The following is a 22,115-nucleotide window of genomic DNA, read 5'->3' as shown; positions in this document are numbered from 1 at the left end:
GTTTGTTAAATACACTAACTTATTTGTGAAGGCGGGGATCTGGGGGTGGAGAGAGGATTTTTGCCCTTTCCTGATTGGGACATTGGAATCCAGTCAGGTGCTGTTCTTTAGGCTATCGTGTAGTAAACACAACGCTGATTCACACCACAGCCACCTTTAGTGGAGGGACAACCATAGACAGAGGAGAAGTATGCCAAGGTACACAGTACATGTCCGAGGGGAATGGCTGGCAGTGCCTTGCCAAACTGGCACTAACACAGTGAGATGGCTGGGGAAGGAAGCTGTGAGACGTTACATGAAAAACAAGCCTGATAATGGGGGCTTTGCCTCAGTGGAAGAAGTGAAATTCTGTGTTCGGAGGTGCAAAGGCCTTGGCTTGCTGGATCATGATGATACTTTGGAGGACACACTAGGGCTTGGTCTACACTACCCCCCTAATTCGAACTAAGGTACGCAACTTCAGCTACGTGAATAACGTAGCTGAAGTTCGAAGTACCTTAGTTCGAATTAGTTCGAACTTACCTTGGTCCACACTCGGCAGGCAGGCTCCCCCGTCGACTCCGCGGTACTCCTCTCGCCGAGCTGGAGTACCGCAGTCGACGGCGAGCACTTCCGGGTTCGACTTATCACGTCCAGACTAGACGCGATAACTCGAACCCAGAAGTTCGATTTCCAGCCGTCGAACTACCGGGTAAGTGTAGCCAAGGCCTAGAGGACAATGAGTTTGTTGAAGTTGGTAAGCAAACTTGCAATGACAAATTATATGGTGACTGCACTTGCTTAGGAGACCCAGAGTGTGTATTTTCTGTTTATCTTGCAATGTTATATTTCTGTGATATAGTAAATCTAAAATTTAAGAAAAAATACTAAATTGCAAACTCAGTTTTGAGAAGGCATTTTAGGTCGTTTGTTGTGTCATACAGTTGGGTGGGATATGAAGTGTTTGGCTGTAGGTTTTGGATTTTTCTGTGTGGTAACTACATTTTTACTGTATGTTTGTTAAGACATTTAAATACCTTTGGCTGCAAATTAGAATTCTTGTCACTGATTTTTTTCTAGCTAATGAAGAATTCTCTGTAGCAACAAATTATGGGCAATAAGTTTTCATTCTGTTTGTTTTTCCCATTCTTCATTGTAGCTATAGAAGGAGATGTAATGTCTTTGGATTTCATTGCATCTAAGCTAGAAGGAGTTGATTTGTATCCTTTATTGAGCATTGTTTTGGTTAATTTTTACAATTCTTAGATTTGCAAAAGTTGAAAATGCTTAGCACTTTTTCCCCCTTCAAAGGGCTTCCTTCAAAAATTCTAATTAAATAGCAGCTATTTGTGTGGGTTTTGAATGTCCTTTATTTTCCTTTACCTGGCTTCAGATATAGCAAATATCAAGAACCAGAAAAGGTATGGCTCAATAATGATCTTAATAAGATGTGCTCCAATCCAATAGTTTTTTTATGTTAGAAGGTGAAGTAGGGTGAAATCCTCTTATCACGGTGGGGGAAATGGCAGTATTCAAAGAAAACCTATTTTCTTTATTTGCCCATGACACAGAGCAGGACCCCACCGAACATTTCAAATGGAATTGCTGTTTGTGACATATACTATTTGTTTTCAGTAGGACTCAGTAAGTTCCTGCAAACATTTACTACCAAGTGTAGAGCTTTCTATTACTGTGGGTAACTTCACGGAAGCTACCGCAGAAGCACTTTGCTCTGCAGTGTTTGCAGGATCATCCAGGATGACTGCTTAACTTGTTACCTCTCCTAAAATAAGCTGTTCTTTGCTAATGCTTCTCTGAGAGAGTCTTACTGTGTGAATGAGAATGGGGCTGAACGCTGTTGTAACCCAGTTCACTATTAAGCTTTCACTGTATTTATTTAGTTTTGATTGTTTAGAAATTGCTTACATATACATGACACTCACTAAAATGCAGTTCTTTTGCGCAGTATATTTATTTAGATGGGAACAGTTTAACACCAGAGGACCTGGTCAATTTAGGAAAGGGGCTCTATAAGATCAAGGTAAATATTTTGAAAGAATCTAACTCTCCAAATACTTTTTATTTAGTTAGTTTTTTAAGTAGTAATAGAGGAATGGATATTGACGCTATTGTTTTTCTAGCTCACACCTGAAGCTGAAGCTAAAGTCAGACAATCAAGAGAAGTGATTGAAAGAATTGTAAAAGAAAAGACTGGTATTTTTTTTTCTTTTCCAACTTAATTTTGTTGTCAGTTTTAGATGATTTTAGTTAGATTCTCTTCTTTATCTGAAATATCTGTTTCTTTCAGTTGTTTATGGAATCACCACTGGCTTTGGGAAGTTTGCTCGAACGGTTATTCCAACTAGTAAACTCAAGTATGTTGTATCTATTTCCTTCTTTAATTTAGAAAATGGATATAGAAAGTAGATGTATATTATTTCTACAGTGTACATTTTTAGTCCATTTTTCTTCTGAAAAGGAGAGGGATATTTTTTGCTCAGTTTTGTGAAAAACTTTTTTTATGTTTGAACACTGGAAGTTAGTTTTTAAATGACTTTTCTTTCTTTGTAGGGAACTTCAAGTGAATTTAGTTCGGTCAAGTTCCGCAGGTAGTGGGAAATTGATTTCAAATTTGTTTCTCTTCCACAACTGTTAGAATTGGGGGTTGTAACCTTGAGATTGTTGTCATTGCAGGTGTTGGGAAGCCTTTGATCCCAGCGAGAACTCGCATGCTTTTAGCTCTCAGGATCAATGTTTTAGCAAAAGGATACAGTGGAATTTCACTGGAAACTCTCCAGCAAATTATTGAAGCATTTAATGGTAAAAAAGATATTTAGAAATGAATACAGCTGTTTTATCCTTTATATTACAATGGTGCCTAGAGACCGCAGCCTTAGATCACAGGCCCATTGTGCTAGGCACTGCACAAGTAGATAGACTCCTTGGGACAGGGACTCTAAGTAGACTAGATGGGACAAAGATATACAGCACGCAGAAGATTGGGAACTGAGGCACAGAGAGTTTAGTTGACTTGCCAACATTACCCAGGGAGGTTGTGACAGAACCAGAAATTGAACCCAGATCTCCCAAATCCCAGTACAGCGTCGTAACCACAACCCCTACCTTCTTTATTGATTTGTTTTTCTTAAGTGTTCATAGTTTTATTAATTTCGAGCCAGAATTTGTGGTGGAAGAACAGTTAGTTTGGGAAGGGAGAAAAAAGCAGCACTTCAGATTACCTTTTGCAGTTGTATTACTTTTGTCCTTTTGGGTCATTATATTATGGTAACAGTTTGGCATGAAAATAAACTCCATTGTGTGCATTTAACACACAGTGAAAGCAGAATTAAGAATGTTTGCTCAGGGCTGATTACCTGAGAAGACACTAGGTTGCCAGTTCAAAAGCAGCTGAAGGCTAATAGTGCAAGCTATGACTTTTATCATTTTTTTGAAAAGCGGCCTACGTGAAATATTACTCTTTCTAGGTATTTATACCTCATCTATCACCATAGTGACTGCCTGTCTGCTAAGGGCTTGATTCTCGAACTGCGAGGCTTTCTGTTAGGGGTTCAGTTCAGCAACAGTTGCTCATTGATCTGGCTAACACTCATGTGAGTGTCTTTGAGTTCAGTGGCACTACTTCCTGGGGAAAAAAGTATCACATAGGTGTTTGCAGGACTAGTCCCACTGAGACATGTTTACTCATGTGAGTAGTTCCATTGAAATCAGTAGGAGGGCTCATAGGAATAATTCACTGTGAGTATGACTTGCAGAAGTGGGCCTTAACTGAGTAGCTGGCCTGAGGCTGGTTGCTAGTAGGCAGTTAATCATGTTAACAAAACCATCGAAACAGTTAATGCCACTTATATCATTGCTGGCAGGCTCAGCAGGGAAGTTCAGGGTGGCCTTGGAAACTAGCTACCTTTCATTCCTAGAAATGGTCCCACCAATGAGAGAGCCACTGCAAACTTCCTCTCACTGTCTGTCTGCTATTATACTCCATTCTGTGAATAAACTTCAGTTTAGATCGTTTTCTTTCAATCCATCATCTTTCCTGAGCACAAGATTCACTAGTTTTTTTTAAATCTGTTTATATGAATGTAAGGTTTTTGCATTGCTCTGGGGACATAAAGCTAATAGAGGCGCTACGGTTATACACATCAGGGCGAACTCAGGAAGGTGAACCCTGTGCTGCCTTCCATTATGTGACATGGGAAGTAAAGGAACGTGAATTTAGTCACAGAGTTTTCTAAGTCCACAGAGGGAAAGGAAGAGAATCTACACTGCCTGTTGCCCTCATAGGGTGACCAGACGTCCCGATATTATTGGCACCATCCTCATATTAGAGACTTTATCTTATATATGCAACTATGCCTCCCCACAAAAAAGTCCTAATTTTTCACACTTACTATCTGTTCACCTTATGCCCTTCTCTCCATCTTTCCTCAGTCCCACAGACTCCTCCTTGCCTCTTCCACACGTTCAGGGATTGATCGGGCTTGAGGTAGATCCCAGAAGCACCAGGAGCTAGGAAATTCTCAATGGCATTTAATGCTGCTAAAAGTCACAGGGTGGCTTTGACTTTAGAGGAGATGGGGCATTCAGTCAGAGGTGAACAAATAGCTGCTTTTTCAGTTTGTATTAACAGGCCTGTGTACCTTTGCATTATAAACCCCTATGCCGAGGAATTATGAAACCCTACTGGAGACAACAGCTTAGGGCTAAAATTTGACATACAAAGTTCTGTCAAGTTTTTATCAGCCATTTTAAAAAAATGTAATTGTTGGATTTCAGGATGATTTTTAATTGAAACTTCTATCCCAGACTGAAGTGACTTCACTGAGAAATGTACAGTAGAACCTCAGAGTTACGAACACCACACACCTCATTTGGAACCGGAAGACCACAGTCAGGCAGCAGCAGAGACCAAAAAAAAAAAAAAAAGCAGCAAATATAGTACAGTGCTGTGTTCATGGAATCATAGAATATCAGGGTTGGAAGGGACCTCAGGAGGTCATCTAGTCCAACCCCCTGCTCAAAGCAGGACCAACACCCAACTAAACCATCCCAGTCAGGGCTTTGTGAAGCCGGGCCTTAAAAACCTCTAAGGATGGAGATTCCACCACCTCCCTAGGTAACCCATTCCAGTGTTAAATGTAAACTACTAAAAAAAAAAAAAAAAAAGCAGGGGAAAGCAGCATTTTTCTTCTGCATAGTAAAGTTTCAAAACTGTATTAAGTCAATGTTCAGTTGTAAACTTTGGAAAGAACACCCATAATGTTTTGTTCCATTATGAAAATTTCAGAGTTATGAACAACCTCCATTTCCAAGGTGTTTGTAACTCTGAGGTTCTACTGTACTTTCTAGAACACACAGTGCCATTGATTTTCTTTTTTTAAATGAAAATGCCCAATCATTCCTGGCATATATGTATATATGGGCTGAAGGAGCCAACATTTCAGCCTTGGTGCATAAGTAGCCACTAAATAAGCATTTCCTGAAGTGTGAGGTGCACCCTCCAGGACTAGTGGGAGATGGAGGGCACAGATGATCTATACATGAGTATGGGTAGGACTTTTTACAAAATGTGGAAGTGTTGACAGTGGCGGGGGGGGGTGATTGCTTTCATTTTCCTGAATGGGGTTCAGTGTTCAAAGATCTGGGAAATGGTGCTTTAATTTGATCTGAGAAATTTGAGTCTCTAAATAGTCAGTAACATCAACAACTGCAGTAGCTTAGGGACTAACTCCAGGGCTGGCCTTAGGGAAAATAGCTCCCTGGCTGAACTTGTATTTTGGCATCTCTGGCTCGTTGCCTCCCCAGGCTCCCCATCCACCCCCTCATTGCCCTGGCCCCTGCTGCCTCTCTGGGTTCCCCACAACGGGTCAGCAGCCCAAGGGGAAGAGCAGTGACAGGAGGGCACCAAAGGGGAGCATGGTGACCTGAGAGACCCAGAATGGGGGGAGAGAACCAGAGTAGTACAGAGTCTCATTTGTGTGGGGCTGCAGGGGGACAGTGACATGGGGGGTTCAGAAGGGCAGATCTCTCCCCACACCCCACTACTGAGCATCTCCAATATTCAAGTGCCCCTTCCCAGTCCCAGGGAAGGTGGGTTATGGGTGGGGGAGGTTAAAATGCAAATGCTCCAGCGCACTGGGGGTAGCTAGGGTTGATGGTGATGGTGGAAAGTTCACTCCTGAAATATCCCAAATGCCCTGCACTGACACCTCCCTTTGGGATGAGCTAGAAAAAGGGGGAGCCCCTGAGAGCTGGGAGGCTGGGACGTGGAGGCACAGTGAGGGACCCCTGGGGAGCTGGGGGGGTGTTGGAAAATGGGGGCACAAGAGGGGCCCCCTGGGAGCTGGGACATGGGGTCAGGACCCCCCAGACTTACTTGTCTCTTTCTCTACAGTTTCAGCTCCCTTCCCCTCCCAACCCTGAAGAGGCTGGCATCTTCCAGCTCCCATTTCCATTGGGCAGCATCGTTCTCATTCAGGCTGCCCATGGAAGGAGTAATGCCTAGGCTGGGACAGTCCCAGAGGGTGCGGGGGATGAGGGTGAGAGGAGCCTGCCAGCTCACGGAGTATGGAGGCAGGATTAGGAGCTGGGCTGGGAAACCAGGTGGGGTGGTGAGCAGGGCTCCTTCACCCAGGAGCAGTCAGGCAGGTGCTCCTGCCGCACCAGGCTGCACCTTGCAGGCACTGAGGGGGAACCTGAGCTCCCTGCCTCTTCACCACAGCGTCCCCCTGACTACGACGCCCTGGGTCGACAGCTACGTCACCCACCCCTAAGGCTAAATCTTACTCTACTTGGGGATGAGCAAAGATGCTGTCTGCTGCATCCTCTTCCATAAGCTTGGTGTCCCTCACAGGCTGAAACACAACCCAGTTTTGCTGAGGCACTGCAATTTCTGCAAATGTATGATGCCAAAGTGATGACCTGCAGTTGGACCTAGATTTCCAGTCAGCTGCTCAAAGGCAGCCAACAGTTCAGTGGCTACCTTACTTTTAAAGGGTCCTCTTAGGACTGAGCCCTTTGATTTTCTTGGTCTTGCCTCAGTGCAGGACTTGGTGACTTCTCGAGGTCCCTTCCAGCCCTATATTTCTATGATTCTATTCTATGCTATGATGAGCTGAGTGGGAGCCTTTCTTGTGACCCCACCAGTGGTTGTCAGATGTAGTGACACAGCTGAGGTTCTCCCATTCCTATATTGGAGCTGGAATTTCAACCTTAACTTTGAGTTTCTTGGCCTTTGTGGGACTAAGCACACTAAAAATGTAATCCCGTGTCAGGTTTGTTTTGTTTTGATTTGTCAGCCAAAAACAATTGGTTTATTTTTAAACTAAGGAGCAAATTTAGGAAAAATTAATAAATGTCAGTTTGCAAGGGGGGCGATGCTTCTCCATTTCACTGGTTGCTATTCCAGTATGTCACTTCAAGACAACCAGGGCAGATTCGTGTGCCTGTGTCTCTGTTTCAAGGAGAGAATGGATGGAGGCTCTAACCAAAGTCTGATTTCTGCTTTCTTCCTAGCATCCTGCCTGCCCTATATCCCCGAGAAAGGGACAGTTGGAGCCAGTGGAGACTTAGCCCCTCTTTCTCATCTTGCTTTGGGGTTCATAGGAGAAGGAAAGATGTGGTCCCCAAAGTGTGGCTGGGCTGATGCTAAATATGTAAGATCAATGTGTCTGACTACTAGACTTCTTTGTCTGTCTCCTTCAGTTGGCTCTGAGTAGACTATGTGTATTATGAGAACAAAGGGAATTTTTTTCATCAGAACTATGCGATGGATTCATAACATTTTATATCCTTTGGATTTTGTGTGTCACTTTCTTGTGATTGAAGTATTTGTTTTGCACTACTTCAACACTTTGTCCTGTAGGACAGGTACCATGGTGAAAAATGAGGCATAAGAATAGAACAAAACAAGCAAACACCAGGCATCATGATATTGGGGTTTAGATTCCACCATGTCTGGCATATCAATAATGCCTAGACAGACATGGTCACCTTGCAGTAAAGCAACATGATGCAAGATCCAACACTGATGAGTGCCCGAATCTGGATGGATGGACAAGATGTCATGTTGTACCAGCTCCAAAGATTTGTTAGTGCACCTTCTGTCCTGCAAACATCAGAACTGGCCCACCAAACCTGAGATGATCCCACAAAACTGAGGATTAATGATGTGGTTTCAAATGCTAAAAGTAAATGGAGACTTTTAGGGTATTTTCTCTCCTGAGAAGAGAGGAGTTACTAAGATTTCTGTTACGTATTATAATGGCAAGAAGCAGATGTATAAACTTCAGTAAAGCTGAAATCACATGACTTAAACATATAACATTTTCAATAGATTAATTTGGGTTAAAAGGGATCTTTGTGGCATCATTTAGTCTACCCAGTTACACCATGGCAGAACTGATTTATTTTTTTAAATTTATTCCATCCCTAATAGTTCAGTGTTTGATCCAGCCATGGATCTCTCGAATAATGGAGATTCCATAACCCCCTGGGTAGCTTATTCCATTCTTCATCTCCCTAGGTACTGACATGGCTCCCGTCAACATAGTATCTGAGCACCTCCCCAGTATGTAGCCTCTCAGCATCCCTGTGAGATAGGGAAGTGCAATTATCTCCATTTTACAGAAAGGTACCGAGTCACAAAGAGATTAAGGATTTTAATCTAATTTAATGATACACTCATTTAAGTCGAGCAGTCTGTAAAGGAGTTGGAAATTGAACCCACCCTACTGATTCCCAGTTACTTGCCCTAACCAAAAGCCATCCTTCCTCCATTCACTAACTGCATTTGCTGTTGGTGGAAATGTCTTCTGCAGCTCCTCTGGGGGCTCGAGCATCTCTTGCCTGCCATTGTTCTTCCTGCTTCTCCCCGTCATCAGCAGGTCTCTTTTCGATTTACCATCTGTCCAGCTGAGGAGGACTGGGTAGGATTTTAGTCAGAATCAAAGCAATACTTCTCCTTCATTTGCCATAAGAGTCTTTGCTTCATGGTGTGGAATAATGCCACCACTCCTTAACGGGCTGCGACTGCACCACCTCTCAAGCACTCCTAGTCCCAGACTGTGCTGGCCCTGGGGAATGACAGCATTGGACTTGAAGCCCGGCTGTGTCATGTGACAGGACCGAGCATGCATTAGTTCAGGCAGCCGGGTCAAAACAGGGTTCTAAATGTTAGTGCATAAAAAGCTTTTCCCCCCTCCCTTTACTGTGGAATATTCCAAAATGTTCATTATCATAAGATAAAAAAGAGGGTTGTATGCAATCAGCAGTCGTCCAATCAATGTATAGAATGGCATTTTTCACTAACTCTCTGTTCAATAAACTGCTTTACAGGTGCTGCAAGCCCATGGCCTGAAACCGATAACCTTGAAACCAAAGGAGGTAATGAAAACCAAGCCTAGCCAATTGGTAGTTGCTTTATGCATATGTTACCCATATTTTAAAAGTGAGATGAATTAATTATTATTTTCAATCCAGTTCCAGAAGGTTATTAGACATCTGTTACAGGGAACCCATTAGAGACTCTACAGTAAAGGGTATGCCAGCGTTTCCATTTCACCTCCCATTTACATGTGATTTAGTTCAACCGCAATCATTTATAGAAGCTCAGCTGTGTGTACAAAGCTTCAGTCCAGGGTAAAACTTAGGTCCTGTCTATAAAAGTTCCACTGGGAACTGCCATTCATCTACACACACACTTTTTACCATCAGTGATTTCCTGGACATCCATCATTGGAAATTACCCCAATTCCTATCTAAAGTAAGTCTGCATCAGTGGAAATTAAATTGGTGTAGTGCCAGTGTAGATGCATCCCACTTCCATGGCAACTAAACCAGCGCAAATAATCTTCTTCCTGCTGTTGCACGCTGCACTAATTACTGCAGAACTGACCTATCTGCTCTCTGTTCTACATTTCAGCGCTTGAGGCTCATCTCAGCTGGCTGTCACCAGGAGCATTGTGTTCAGACAGGCCCTTATTTTATGAGATGGGTTTTGTTTAAGAATGTAAAACCTTTAGTAATTCAGATGGCTTTTATCCTGCATTGTGGGGACCAGAAGGCTTTTTGTGTTGGTAGTTTAGAGAAAGAAACACATTTTATAACTTAAACACATTTTGTGATATTTAATAAGCAGTGACTAGCATTAGCGTGGTATAAATGTTTCTTTATGTAAGTATATTCATCTATTTATTAAACAAAAACCCAGGCTGATGAACTGACATGTAGGTTCTTAGTATGTAAGATATTCCAGTGCTCTTGATGGTGGACCATAGTAATTGTCATAACTACAGTACATGCGGCAAGATACCTGATCCAAAGCCTACTGAAGCCAATGGGAAGACTTCCCTGGCTTCAGTGAGCTTTAGAACGGGCCCAAGGTGAGTTAAAACAGAATCTCCACCTTAAGTCTAACGGCAAGTCTCCCACGGACATAGCACCGGTGTGGACAGTGGGAAACTTGTGCTGATTGGGCGGTGGGGCAGAGGGGGAGGGGATTGATGGATCTTTTTCACACTTCGGAGCAACATACGTTAGATGAGCTTAAGTGGTAGTATAAATCTGCCCTAAGTTTCCTTGCTTTGGTGTGGGGGTTTTCATACCTCATCTTCTTCATGTCTAGAGCTGAATTTAATAATTTTGTCAAAAATCAGTAGAAGGGTTACTCTTACAAAGAAAAAGAAAAAGAGAGCTGTCCTGTGCCCTTAAATAAAGTTTGAAGTAACATGAAATAAACTTCATGTAACATGGCAGAATTTCTAAGGAACATATAGAGACTAACAGTTAAAAGTAAATATTTGCTTTAGAGCAATGATGTCACATCACCATACTATTTTATTGTAGGAAAAGTACCTCCACTTTTACTGCAGAAATGTAAATGTTTAGTATTTGCCACTGCATAATATAGTTGTCTTAGGACCCATAGAGGGGACAAATGGAAGTGTTTGTTGTGCCCTTTGAGATCTTGAAGTGGATTGTTGCCAGTGATTTCTCCTGTAGTCCTAGTACACACACTACTCCCATTGACTTTAGACAATCATCTGCATGTTGGAATGACAGGAAGCATCTTTAGGGCCTTAGCTGTATATCTGGCTTGCTAGGTTTCACCAAACCTATACCAGGAACCCCCTGAGCTGATCAGCAATCGTGGCCAGATGGCTATAACTGGCTTGCTAGTAAAACTAACTATTGGAAAACAACTCCCAGTTAGGAGACATGGGGATGTAACAGCTTCAAAGTAACTGGTGGCTTGTCTGTATCAAAAAATAACCAAATAGCTGAGACCATAGCCTCTCTAGCCCTTTTTATGATTCGTTTAATGACGATCCAGTAATTTTAGAAAAGCCTTTCTTTAACTGACACGTGTAATTATGAAAATTACAATGGCTGTGGCATGTGTAAGGCTGTAACAGATTCACTTAAAATAAACACCTGCTATCTCTCCGAAGGGTCTGGCCCTTATCAATGGAACCCAAATGATCTCCTCTCTGGGATGTGAAGCAGTGGAACGAGCCAGCGCTATCGCTAGGCAAGCGGACATAGTTGCTGCACTAACACTTGAAGTCCTGAAGGGTACAACTAGAGCCTTTGACACTGGTTGGTATTGAATTTTCTGTGTTCACTTTCTCTTAGCTGTTGTAGAGGGAAAAGCAAAAGTGTAATGCTCTTTTATTTCTTAACAGATATTCATGCAGTGTGTGCCCATCCGGGGCAGATTGAAGTGGCATTCCGATTTAGGTCACTTTTAGACTCTGACCATCATCCATCAGAAATAGCAGGTGAAACATCTTTGCTTCCTGCCATGCAAGTCACCTATTTGACTTCCAGGACAGAGAGGGAATTAAAACAGTGATGTGTGGCCTTTTCTATTAGAACCTTTCTTTTGTTTTGCAGAGAGTCACAGATTTTGTGACAGAGTTCAGGATGCATATACGCTGCGCTGTTGCCCTCAGGTAAAATGAGTTTCCCATTAGGCTAGTGGCAGTGAAATCCCAATCCCAGTGTAATGTCAGTTAAGTGTTGGTTGTCTCCTTTAAAATAATGCAATTACATTATTTCCCACTCAGCTCAAAATAGGGCTTAAGTGAGACATAAGTAATTCCTGGATCTTGTACACAGGAGTGATTTTTAACTTTCAATGAACTCAATTCCTATTAACACAAGCAAAACTATTGAAATTGGTGGGAGCTTTGCATGTGTAAAACCTAAAGAACTGGGGTTTCCTAAGTTTAGTTATAATTCCTGAATAATACCTAATATACATTGACCAATTAGCTAAGCTTTGAGTACTTTTTTGATCAGATTGAGGTTCTACCTGTGGCTGAGGGACAAGGGGACGCCAACCCAAACACACAAAGAATTATAGATTTATGTTGTCATCATCATATTATAATATAATAATAGTAAGTCAAATCTTTAATGAGTACAGTATATCTAGCATTCAACAATAGCAATTTCCCTGGTTATCACATCAAATCAAAGTCTGTATCCCTGTGTGAGTGCCAAGTCTGGGAGTGGGGTCAAGGCAGAAGTGTGCTCTCAGAAAGTAGAAATGGATGGATCTGTGTCTTGAACTACAAATAGACACGACCTGTAACTAATTGCTATTGTTTCTTTTAGGTCCACGGTGTGGCGAATGACACGATAGCTTTTGTAAAGGACATAATCACGACTGAAATTAACAGTGCAACAGACAATCCTGTATCTTTTTGATGATTCAGTTTCTCAGTAAAATTTTGTTTGGTTACTTTTTCCCGTCTAAATAATTATTAGCTAATGAAGCAGAACTTATGGCCCTGATCCATCAAATCACTTACATATGTGCTTAGTCAGTGGACTGCTCTTGCTTAAAGTTAAGCACACATTTAAGTGCTTTTCTGGATCAAGGCCTACATGGTTATAAGGGCAGCTGGGAACTTTGGCAGCCAATTGGACTTGAAGGTCAACAATGACTTGTCAGTTGACACAAGATTGGCTCAAGGTTGGCAAAACTTGCATTCTAGAATGCACTTTGAGTTCTACAAAGGGTAACTACAAGAGCTATGCACCACTTTTAAGAGCTGTGTGAGCTCATTTTGGGAAGTTCTGTGCATGCGCCTTGTATTGGTGCTCTGAACAAGGGTGAATTCCACTCTTTAAGAATAAAGGAATGTACAAAAGATGCTCCTTTGTGTTAGCTGATAGTAGTGACGAGTGCCCATCTTGCTCACTATATGTAAAATTTCACCTCCATTGGCGAGAGCACCACTGGCAATTGAAAATTACACTAGAAACTGTGCTCAAGTGCGGCTTTGCATTCCTTATAGCCTTCACCTGCTGACCATCCAGCCTGTTTAATAAAATACACTATTCATCTGTATCTGTATGGTGGGAGAACTGGGCATTGTTTTACATTTTTCTGACAACTGAACATGCAGAAGTGTGAGCTACACTATATATGCATATGCATTTGCACATCAATTCTTCCTCCTTTCAGATAGGATATTCTGGTTATCCAGAGATGTGTGGTACGTCAGCCATTCTTCATTCATGTTCACACCTTAACTTGTCTTTAAAGATGGTTTTTGCTGAAAGGGGAGAGATCATTTCTGGAGGAAATTTTCATGGTGAATACCCTGCAAAGGTACTTAAGCATTTGGAGAAATATTAGTTTATTTTCTGAAATTTTTATAAAAATCAGCTGATTCCATCAAGATCTTCTCTTGCAGGCTCTGGACTACCTGGCAATTGGTGTCCATGAACTTGCTGCAATTAGTGAAAGAAGGATTGAAAGACTCTGCAACCCATCTCTCAGTGAGCTGCCTGCATTTCTAGTCACCGAAGGGGGTCTGAATTCTGGTTTCATGATTGCTCACTGCACAGCAGCGGCCCTGGGTGAGTACACAAAGACCTAAGCAAGACTGGCAAGAGAACAAAATTAGAAAGATCAACCTACGTTAGCACTATGATAGTTTGATAGTACTGATAAAGGAACCCCCAGAAAAAACAGCTCTCAGCTCCAGCTGTAAATTCTTCTTTTCTCCCCATGTCCAGCTGAGCTATCTGATATAGTTTGCAGCCCTGTCTCCCCTTCAGAGGCCGTGAACCTGCAAAAATTTATGTATGTGTTTAGCTCTAAACCTGTGAGCAGTCCAGCTAGGGTTGCTAACAGTCCCTTATTATAAGGGATGTCCCTTATTTTTTATCTCTGTACAACAAGATCAGGCATTGCTGAGTGCTGCAAAAAGCAGCAAGAAATGCCCCATGTGAATTTAGGGAGTAATGTTCATTTGTTTTATTTATTTATTTATTTATTAACTATAATGATGATGATAATATTGGGGAGTGGGGTGAGTCGGAGGTGCTAAGAAAACAATCCCTTATTTTTGAAATACAATGTTGGCAACAGTAGGATTACTCAAGTGCTTAAATCTTTGTAGGATTGGAGTCTGAGTTTCGGAATGGTTAAGTGCCACAGTCCCACTTGAAATCAGTAGGAGCTAGAAGTACGCAGCACCTCTGAAAATCAGGCCCTAAAAGCAAAACAAAGCTAAAAAGCAAATTATCTATGTACAAACAATTCTATTTTTGATTCTACACAAAATTTCTATCTGTAGCCCTCCCCTTCTGGGACACCCCAATCCCCAAGGGTGGTGTGGAGCCCCTTAATCTTTCCTTCTCAGGGACACTGCAATAGGCCCTGGGTGCTTAGCGCATGGTGTCTCCAGCTAGTGGTTGGGTGCATAAACCAGTAACAAGCCCTATGAGCCCCAGGCTATTACAATTCACAGGTACAGTAAATCAAACCCAACACACAGCCATTTTATTCACAGAAGGGATGGGGGTAAATTAAAAGAAGGGAAGAGAACAGGCAAAGGAATCAATGACGTTAAATAAATGAGGCCTCAACCAATCCCACAACAACGATCCTGGTGCAGGGGAGGCCTATGGGCTCAGCTGGTTTTCATTTCTCAGGGGTGCAGCAGAATCTCAGGACTTATCATTGTTGTGGAGCCGGAGGCTCCGGAGCAGGCTCAGTTCTTCCCATGGGGAGAATCAAAATGGCTGCCTGTCTCCCCTTTTACTGCACAGAGCAAATCTGAGGCTGTTTCTCTACCAGCCTGACTCACTGCAGCCAGCTCTCCCCCAGGTCACAGGTCCCTGCCAAGCTCTGCTCACATGACCCAGCCCATGTGCAAGCTTTCCCAGGGTCTGCTCTTGGTATCTCGGGCATGTCAGTCAGACTCTGGCCCATCCTCCACAGGCTGTCTCTCCCCTTCTCCCACCCAGGACAGGCAGTCTCCATTAGAGTTCCAGTCTGTGCTGTGGTATGTGGGAGCTGCTGGGAGCAGTTTCTGTGAAGTCCCCAGTCTAGCAAAGTGGCTACACTCTTCCCTGTCTACAGACTTTGATGGCCTCATCAAGTTTAAAACAAACCATGTTCAAACATACAAAATACAGAAAATACTCTTCTGGGCTATGTAATCTCAGAGCTACATAACCCCTGATTCATACAGAGGTGCATACATGAGACTGTGCTTCTGGGACATACCAAATGTTACACGCTGTATGCCCCATCACAGAGGTCATAACAACAAAGCCTTCTTGGGGTGCTATCCATTTATGTACCACATCTGTAGGGACTCTCAGTGAATCACAAGATAACATTATGGTGGGCTTAACCTGTCTAGGCTCAGGTAGGGTGTGACCATCATGTCATGTTCTCCACCTTCAAAGCCAGAGTCATTGATTTCTTCTTGACCATGAATGGCTTGGACATTCTCTTCTCCACTGTAGGGTGACCTGATGGGTAGATAAGACATGACATCATGAACTGGTGAAGCATACCATGGTTCTGGGATATTAACCTGATTGTTTGCACTCCAGTGTGAACCAATCTGTTGAGAGAGCTTGGTCTCAGGCACTTGAAAAGTAAGTTGCTGGTGTTGATACCCAATGTTGTCCTCTCCCTTGACGTCAGAAAGAGCTACCGTGTAAGATAATTGTGGTCTTCTGACCTCTCGGGAGTATCTGAAGGCTTGTAAAGGAGTGATACGTTGAGGCCATTGCTGACCGCTTGTCTGTCAAATAGTGTATGCTGATGGTGAGGTGGTTCTGACAGGCCTCCTCACCACTTGTCCTGTTGGAAGGATGTGATTCCTCTGCAGGGCTGTGGAGGGGCCCACTCCTTTCACTAGCTTGAGTCAATAGACTGGCAGGCCTGGCACTCTGTGTAGGGCTCAGCCTTCCACTCATCTTCAATATTGTGTGTCCCAAGAATGCCCAGGGTCCTGATAAGAACTCTGACTTCTATGTACAATTCCTGGTCTCTGACCATTTGGTCATAGCATGCTTTGTTACTCTGATTGTTCTGTGTAGCAGTAGTGGGCTGGTGCTGGGCAGTTTAGAATTGTTTTCTCAGATGGGTAGTATATTGAAGGTATGTTTCAGGTAGGATTCTTTCTGCAGAAATGCTGGCACAAAGATCCGCAGGCAGGCAAACTTCTCGACCAGACATGAGAAAGTAAAAGGAGTATCCAGTGTTACAACTGGAGGCCTGTATCAGACGAGAGTCTGCTGATTCCAGCTCTGTTTCTGGTGAGACTCTAGAATGCCTAATAGTGCGGGAGAAGAGGCCTTAATGGACTCAGCTGGCTTTCAGTCCTCATTGGTGCAGTCTCATCTTGGATCTCAGACTTTCTGATTTGAAGCTAGGGATACTGGGTCAGTCCCAGACCTTCTGACTGGGAGAGCCAAAATGATTGTCGCCCCTTCTACTGCACAGAGTAACTCTGAGACTGCTTCTCTTCCACGTCCTCCATCCTGATTCCCGGCTCAGCTCACATGCCCCAGCCACATGAAGGCTCTCTGGAGTCTGCCATTGGTGTCCCATCCCAGGCATGCCAATCAGTATGTGGCCAATACTCCATGAGCTGTGTGCATCCCTCAAGCACAAGCAAGAGAGACAGCTGCTTTTTCAGTCTGATTCTGGGTTGTTTTATATAGGAGCTGCTTCTCTGTGGCAAGGGAGCTACAAGTGAATTTTATTTAGTCAGATTCATAGAGAAAGATCTAGGTCCAGATGAAGCTAGAATACTGTGAATAAGTGCTTCATTACCTCCCTGTTAAAGTAAGACTGCATTTTACAGACAGCCTTCCAAACAACTTCCTGCAATCCTTACTCTGGCAAAACTCCCATTACTTTCAAGGGGAGTTTTGCAAGTTCTGCAGATGTTGACTGCTGCATCAGTTTGTGGTCTCTAGGCCTCTCCTCGTAACGCTACGTTTTGGACAGTATTTATCATTAAAAGAAAATTGGGCAAGCCAATCCCTTTTGAGATGTAAAGTACCAAAGGCCTAAAATAAAGCAATGGCAAGACTATTTCCCAGCCTTGTACTTTCACTATGAAGCTCACTTTCTGGCTCTTCAGGGCCTTTTTCTTTATCTGCTTTTATTGCTGTTGGAAGCTCTGTTAGAGCTAGAAGCACCTAGGGCTGGCTCCAGGCACCAGCCCAGCAAGCAAGTGCTTGGGGCGGCCCCTGGAAGGGGGCGGCACGTCCGGCTCTTTGGAGGTGGGTCCCTCAGTCCATGTTGGAGGGAAGGACCTACCGCCTAATTGCCGCCGAAGAATGAAGCGGCGACGTTAGCATTCCCGATCGCGATCGCGTTTTTGTGTGTGTGTGTGGCTTTTTTTTTTTTTTTTGCTTGGGGCGGCAAAAACTATGGCGCCGGCCCTGGAAGCACCCAAACCATACATGGCAGAAAAGCATTTAAGGTTAGGGGAAGGAGTTGTCCTTGAGTTAGTCAGAAAGTTGTACAAGAAGATAAAAAGGACCAAGGGCCACTGTAGAATATAGGACTGGAAAGGTCAAAACTGGGAAATGGCATTCTTTTGAGTATTAAAACATATATAGTCCACATTTGAACCACATATTTCAGTCTGGCACTGCCGGGCTCGATGCTGGGGAAGGGAAAAGCAATTTTTACGTTCCCCAGATCCTGGGGCCAGCTGGGGACTGGTCTGACATAAGTTAAGGCATCCTAGGGGGCTGCTTTAAGACTCCATTCCAGCAGCTCTGGATTTCAGGGGTGTTGGAATTACCCAGCCATATCTTCTTTCTCTTGGGAATGTTCTACACTGGGGATGCCAAAAGCGGAGGAGGAAATAGTGGGGAGGTTTTGCAGCTAGTTTGCACCACCAGAGCTGGGCTGAAGAGCTGACCCTTGGTCTATTTTAAACCAGATATTTTCTCTGGATGTAATATTTACCTTTATATATTTGGGTTAATATCAGCATCGGATGATCAATGTACAATATTACTGTCTTCAGGGGCAAAATGGCTTGAATGTTAGATATTGCAGATGGTTCAGTCAAGCCATACCATGGGCATGCACTTACCATGGATGGATCTGGATCCTTCATTGCAGTGTTTTAGACTCAGACATTGTTTCTAGCTCCTGTTTGTCCATACAGTACCCCATTTATTCACACTGGACTTTTGCAGTTTCTGAGAATAAAGCCTTGTGCCACCCCTCTTCTGTGGATTCTCTCTCAACCAGTGCTGCTACAGAGGACCATGTGTCCATGGGCGGATGGGCTGCACGTAAAGCATTGAAAGTTATTGAACATGTTGAACAAGGTAAAATTAAGACACTGATTTTTAGACAGATCTACTGTATTGTAACTAGGTTAAAACTAAATGCCTTTCTTCTACATGGCATCGTGTTTTTTTTTAAATGGACCCTTCAGTCATTTTAAAGAAGTCTTTTAAGATATTGTCTTAAGTTATTACTTTAATTTCTTTCTAGCAGAAATATTATTGAGATGAATGTAATTAGTGTGTTTCATTGAAACAAAACGGCTTATCAAAGAGACACTAAGCCAAAATTCTTCCATTCATCTTTGTCTTGAAAGATTAAAGTTGTAACTTCTTTAAAATACAAATTTCAGCTGTTGCTGGAAGAACACAACAATACATACCACAAAAACCAATATGTACAATTTGCTCGTACATGGGTTTATACAGTGGAGTGCTTTGAAGCTGTAGAGATCTCTAAAAATACTAAGGATTATCATTTTGTACATTCAGCAAAGTGAACGTGTAACTAGAGAAAACAATGTGTCTTAGGTAACATTTTCCTTAGGAGAATTTGGCCATTGTGTAAGTGAGGGACAAATGCCACTGTCTAGACAGGGAGACATTGTGCAAGCTTTTCCAATACATATGTGTCTAGATCTTTTAGTTCTACCAGAGTTCTCATACTAATGAGAAGTGGGCCTGAACCAAACTCCATTGCTGGACACCCCAGCACACCTGGGAGTTTCAAAACTGGATCTGAATTCTACAGCTCAGGCCCATCGCTACATCTAATTTAGTTCTGGGGAAGGGCTCTGATTTCGAATGTCTCTGTTTTGGGGTGTACCTTGAGTACACCATGAGTGCTGAGCAGCCAGCATGCTAGTTGAAGACAACGGGTGCTCTGAGCACTTAGAACCTTGAAAAGTCAGGCTCAGCACGTTTGGACATTCAAAATCAGAGACTGTTTTTAAGTATCGTCCGGAACCGCCATCTGTTTCCCCATCTATTAAATGGGTCTTCTGTTTATCTGCCTCAATTAAACTTTGCATAGCACTTTGAAGTTGTGAGGTACTAAGTAACAGTAACAAACTCCTTTTAGAGGTTCTCCAAATGTAAACGTACAATGAGTTGTACATCTTAAAACCCACTATCCCGCCTTTCACTGTTTGGTTTCCTAGTGTTGGCCATTGAACTTCTTGCAGCCTGCCAGGGCATTGAGTTCCTACGCCCCCTGAGAACAACCACCCCATTGGAGAAAGTCTATGACCTTGTGCGCTCTGTTGTAAGGTAAAATCAAATAACATTTTCCCAAAGGTTACAGCTTTGAAGACCTGCTAACTACCGTGTTGGTTAATGTTTGGCTAATGTTCTCAATTTGTCTCCTTTCAGGCCTTGGCTAAAGGATCGCTTCATGGCCCCAGACATTGAGGCAGCTCACAGGCTGCTTGTGGAGCAGAAGGCAGGTGTTGATACTGGCATTTGTACAGTAGCTCATTCCTTACGAAGAGATCTGTAGTTCTTTTTTTAAAATGGCCCTTGATGCATCAGGGGAAAAACAGCTCTTCTCCTCACATGCATGATTTAATTACCATCATCTCTGAAGGAATATGTGTGGAGATTTTAGTTTGTCATAGTCTTTTAAAGGGACGCTTTTAGTTTTAAAATAATATATTTTAAAATGAGTCCCGTCCGTTGTGTTATGGATAAATGACATAGGTTATGGAAACTGACAGGTCTTTACAAATATCATCCAGTCCTGCAATGAGCCCCATGAAGGCAGTCTCCTGCATCCACATGGAGCCCCATTAAAGGCAGTGGGACTATGGACACTTGCTGAGTACTATCCATGGGGAGCTCATTGCAGGACAGGGGCCAGGGAGTAGGAGAATAGTCCATATCCCAAAGAGCTTGTTACCCAATTCAAGACCAGATATAAGAGAGGGCCTGGCAAACTATAGGAGCGCAAGGATGAGAGAACAGCAATGAGGATGTGCATTAACACAGACCTACTGTGTGCTCGGCTAGAGGGTTTGGAACCCACTTTGGTTTTTTAAAGTTGTAAAATATAACTAACAGAAAAATGAGCGAGAGAGAGAGAGATGAGGTCCCTACTGACCTATCAAACTATTTGCAGCCATATGGACCCTAATAGCCCACCTGTCTTACAGCCCTGCTAAGGGGAATGATAAAGGAGAAAAAGGAAAACTTTCCAACCTTTAGGTTCCTTAGTAAATCCGAGCCCCAAAGTCTGGTCAGATCTGCCATTTCTTGCCAGTGCTGCCCATCACTGACATTTCTTGGCCATGCCAGTCTTCCATTCCATGCTACCTTGGCTCCTGCATGACAAGGTGCTTTCTGTCAGACACCAGGACACATCCCTACCAGCTCCTATCCCTTCCTAGAACATCACCTGGGTACTAGGAGATGCAATGCTTCCTCTCACCTGAGAAAACTCACTTTGCACCAGTCAGGACCGTAGCTATATACCATTCCCTTGCAACTGCACTTAGATCCCCCCTTTACCCAGCAAAACTGTAATGTCCCTACAGATTCCTGCGCTCAGTAGCAGTCTCGCTCTTCAGTAATCATCTCTGACCCTATGTCTATTTCAGATTGCCACATGCAATTTATTTCTGTATATCTATTACCGTCAGTTAGTTATGCCCTGCTCGTGTCTGCACAGGGTTCTCTGATCTTGGGAATTGACACGTGACTCAGTTTGAACATAAAATCTTTCAACCTTCACGTCTGACTCTGCTATTGCTCTTTCTGTCCTGTAGGTTTGGGAAGTAGCTGTACCTTACATTGAAAAATATAGACGGGAGCATATTCCTGAGTCAAGACCTGTTTCACCCACAGCCTTTTCTCTGAATTCATTGAGAATGAATAAATGTGTTGGGACTGATCACAGTGATCAGGATTAACTTTAATGTGCTATGAAGTCTGGTACATAGAAAATCCTTTCCAGTGCTTTCTCTGATGGAGATTGTTTTATTATGATACAACATGGTTTCTTCCTGGGATAGAATGAAGCATGTGTAGGTAGTTGTCTCACCTGTAAAGATGGTGTCGGATTGTAGAGCGGATTTGGTTGAATTTACTGATGGTCTAATTTAAACAATGGTCTAAATACACCATTGGTACAACTCCATTGACTTCACTGGACTTGCACCTGCTAATGCTGGCCCTGAATTTGGCCAAATGAGATCAAACATGAAATAATCAGTTTAATTAGAAATGCATCAAATCATACAGTCCTTAATCAGGCAAAACTTCCACTGAAGCCAATGGAAGTTTAGCCTAAGAACTGCTTGATTTGGCCTAATATCCTTATTTACAAAAAAATATGTGGAATGGACATTTTACATAGTAAGAGTTGGCTAACTGCAATGGGTACTAGGAGAGGCAATGCCTCCTCCCACCTGAGAAAACTCACCTTGCACCAGTCAGGACTGTAGCTATATACCATTCCCTTGCAACTGCACCTAGATCCCCCTTTACCGAGCAAAACTGGGGAGAGGGATAGCTCAGTGGTTTGAGCATTGGTCTGCTAAACC

General features: G+C 43.0%; 1 protein-coding gene across 4 annotated transcripts; it reads left to right on the top strand.

Annotated features, from left to right (window-relative positions):
- The first annotated feature begins 122 nt into the window (after nt 1-122).
- Nucleotides 123-21,488, top strand: HAL (histidine ammonia-lyase). 4 transcript variants are annotated; one of them, XM_034773091.1, is made up of 21 exons: nt 124-413; nt 713-736; nt 1,139-1,199; nt 1,373-1,400; nt 1,946-2,020; nt 2,121-2,193; nt 2,288-2,354; nt 2,551-2,588; nt 2,674-2,799; nt 7,513-7,652; nt 9,334-9,381; nt 11,448-11,595; nt 11,682-11,777; nt 11,893-11,951; nt 12,619-12,699; nt 13,556-13,621; nt 13,707-13,872; nt 18,484-18,618; nt 19,737-19,845; nt 19,948-20,017; nt 21,339-21,488. In XM_034773091.1, exons 1-21 carry the CDS (start codon nt 191-193, stop codon nt 21,480-21,482), a joined length of 1,977 nt encoding a protein of 658 aa, XP_034628982.1. In that variant the 5' UTR covers nt 124-190; the 3' UTR covers nt 21,483-21,488. The 4 variants fall into 4 exon arrangements, with proteins under 4 accessions (XP_034629011.1, XP_034628982.1, XP_034628992.1 ...); XM_034773101.1 differs by lacking the exon at nt 713-736 and having other exon boundaries at nt 135-198; XM_034773110.1 differs by lacking the exon at nt 124-413 and having other exon boundaries at nt 736-794.
- Nucleotides 21,489-22,115: the final 627 nt, after the last annotated feature.

This window comes from Trachemys scripta, chromosome 1 (genome assembly GCF_013100865.1).
Source record: "Trachemys scripta elegans isolate TJP31775 chromosome 1, CAS_Tse_1.0, whole genome shotgun sequence".
In the NCBI taxonomy this organism is placed as follows: Eukaryota; Metazoa; Chordata; order Testudines; family Emydidae; genus Trachemys; species Trachemys scripta.
This window is presented reverse-complemented; position numbering and strand designations above follow the sequence as displayed.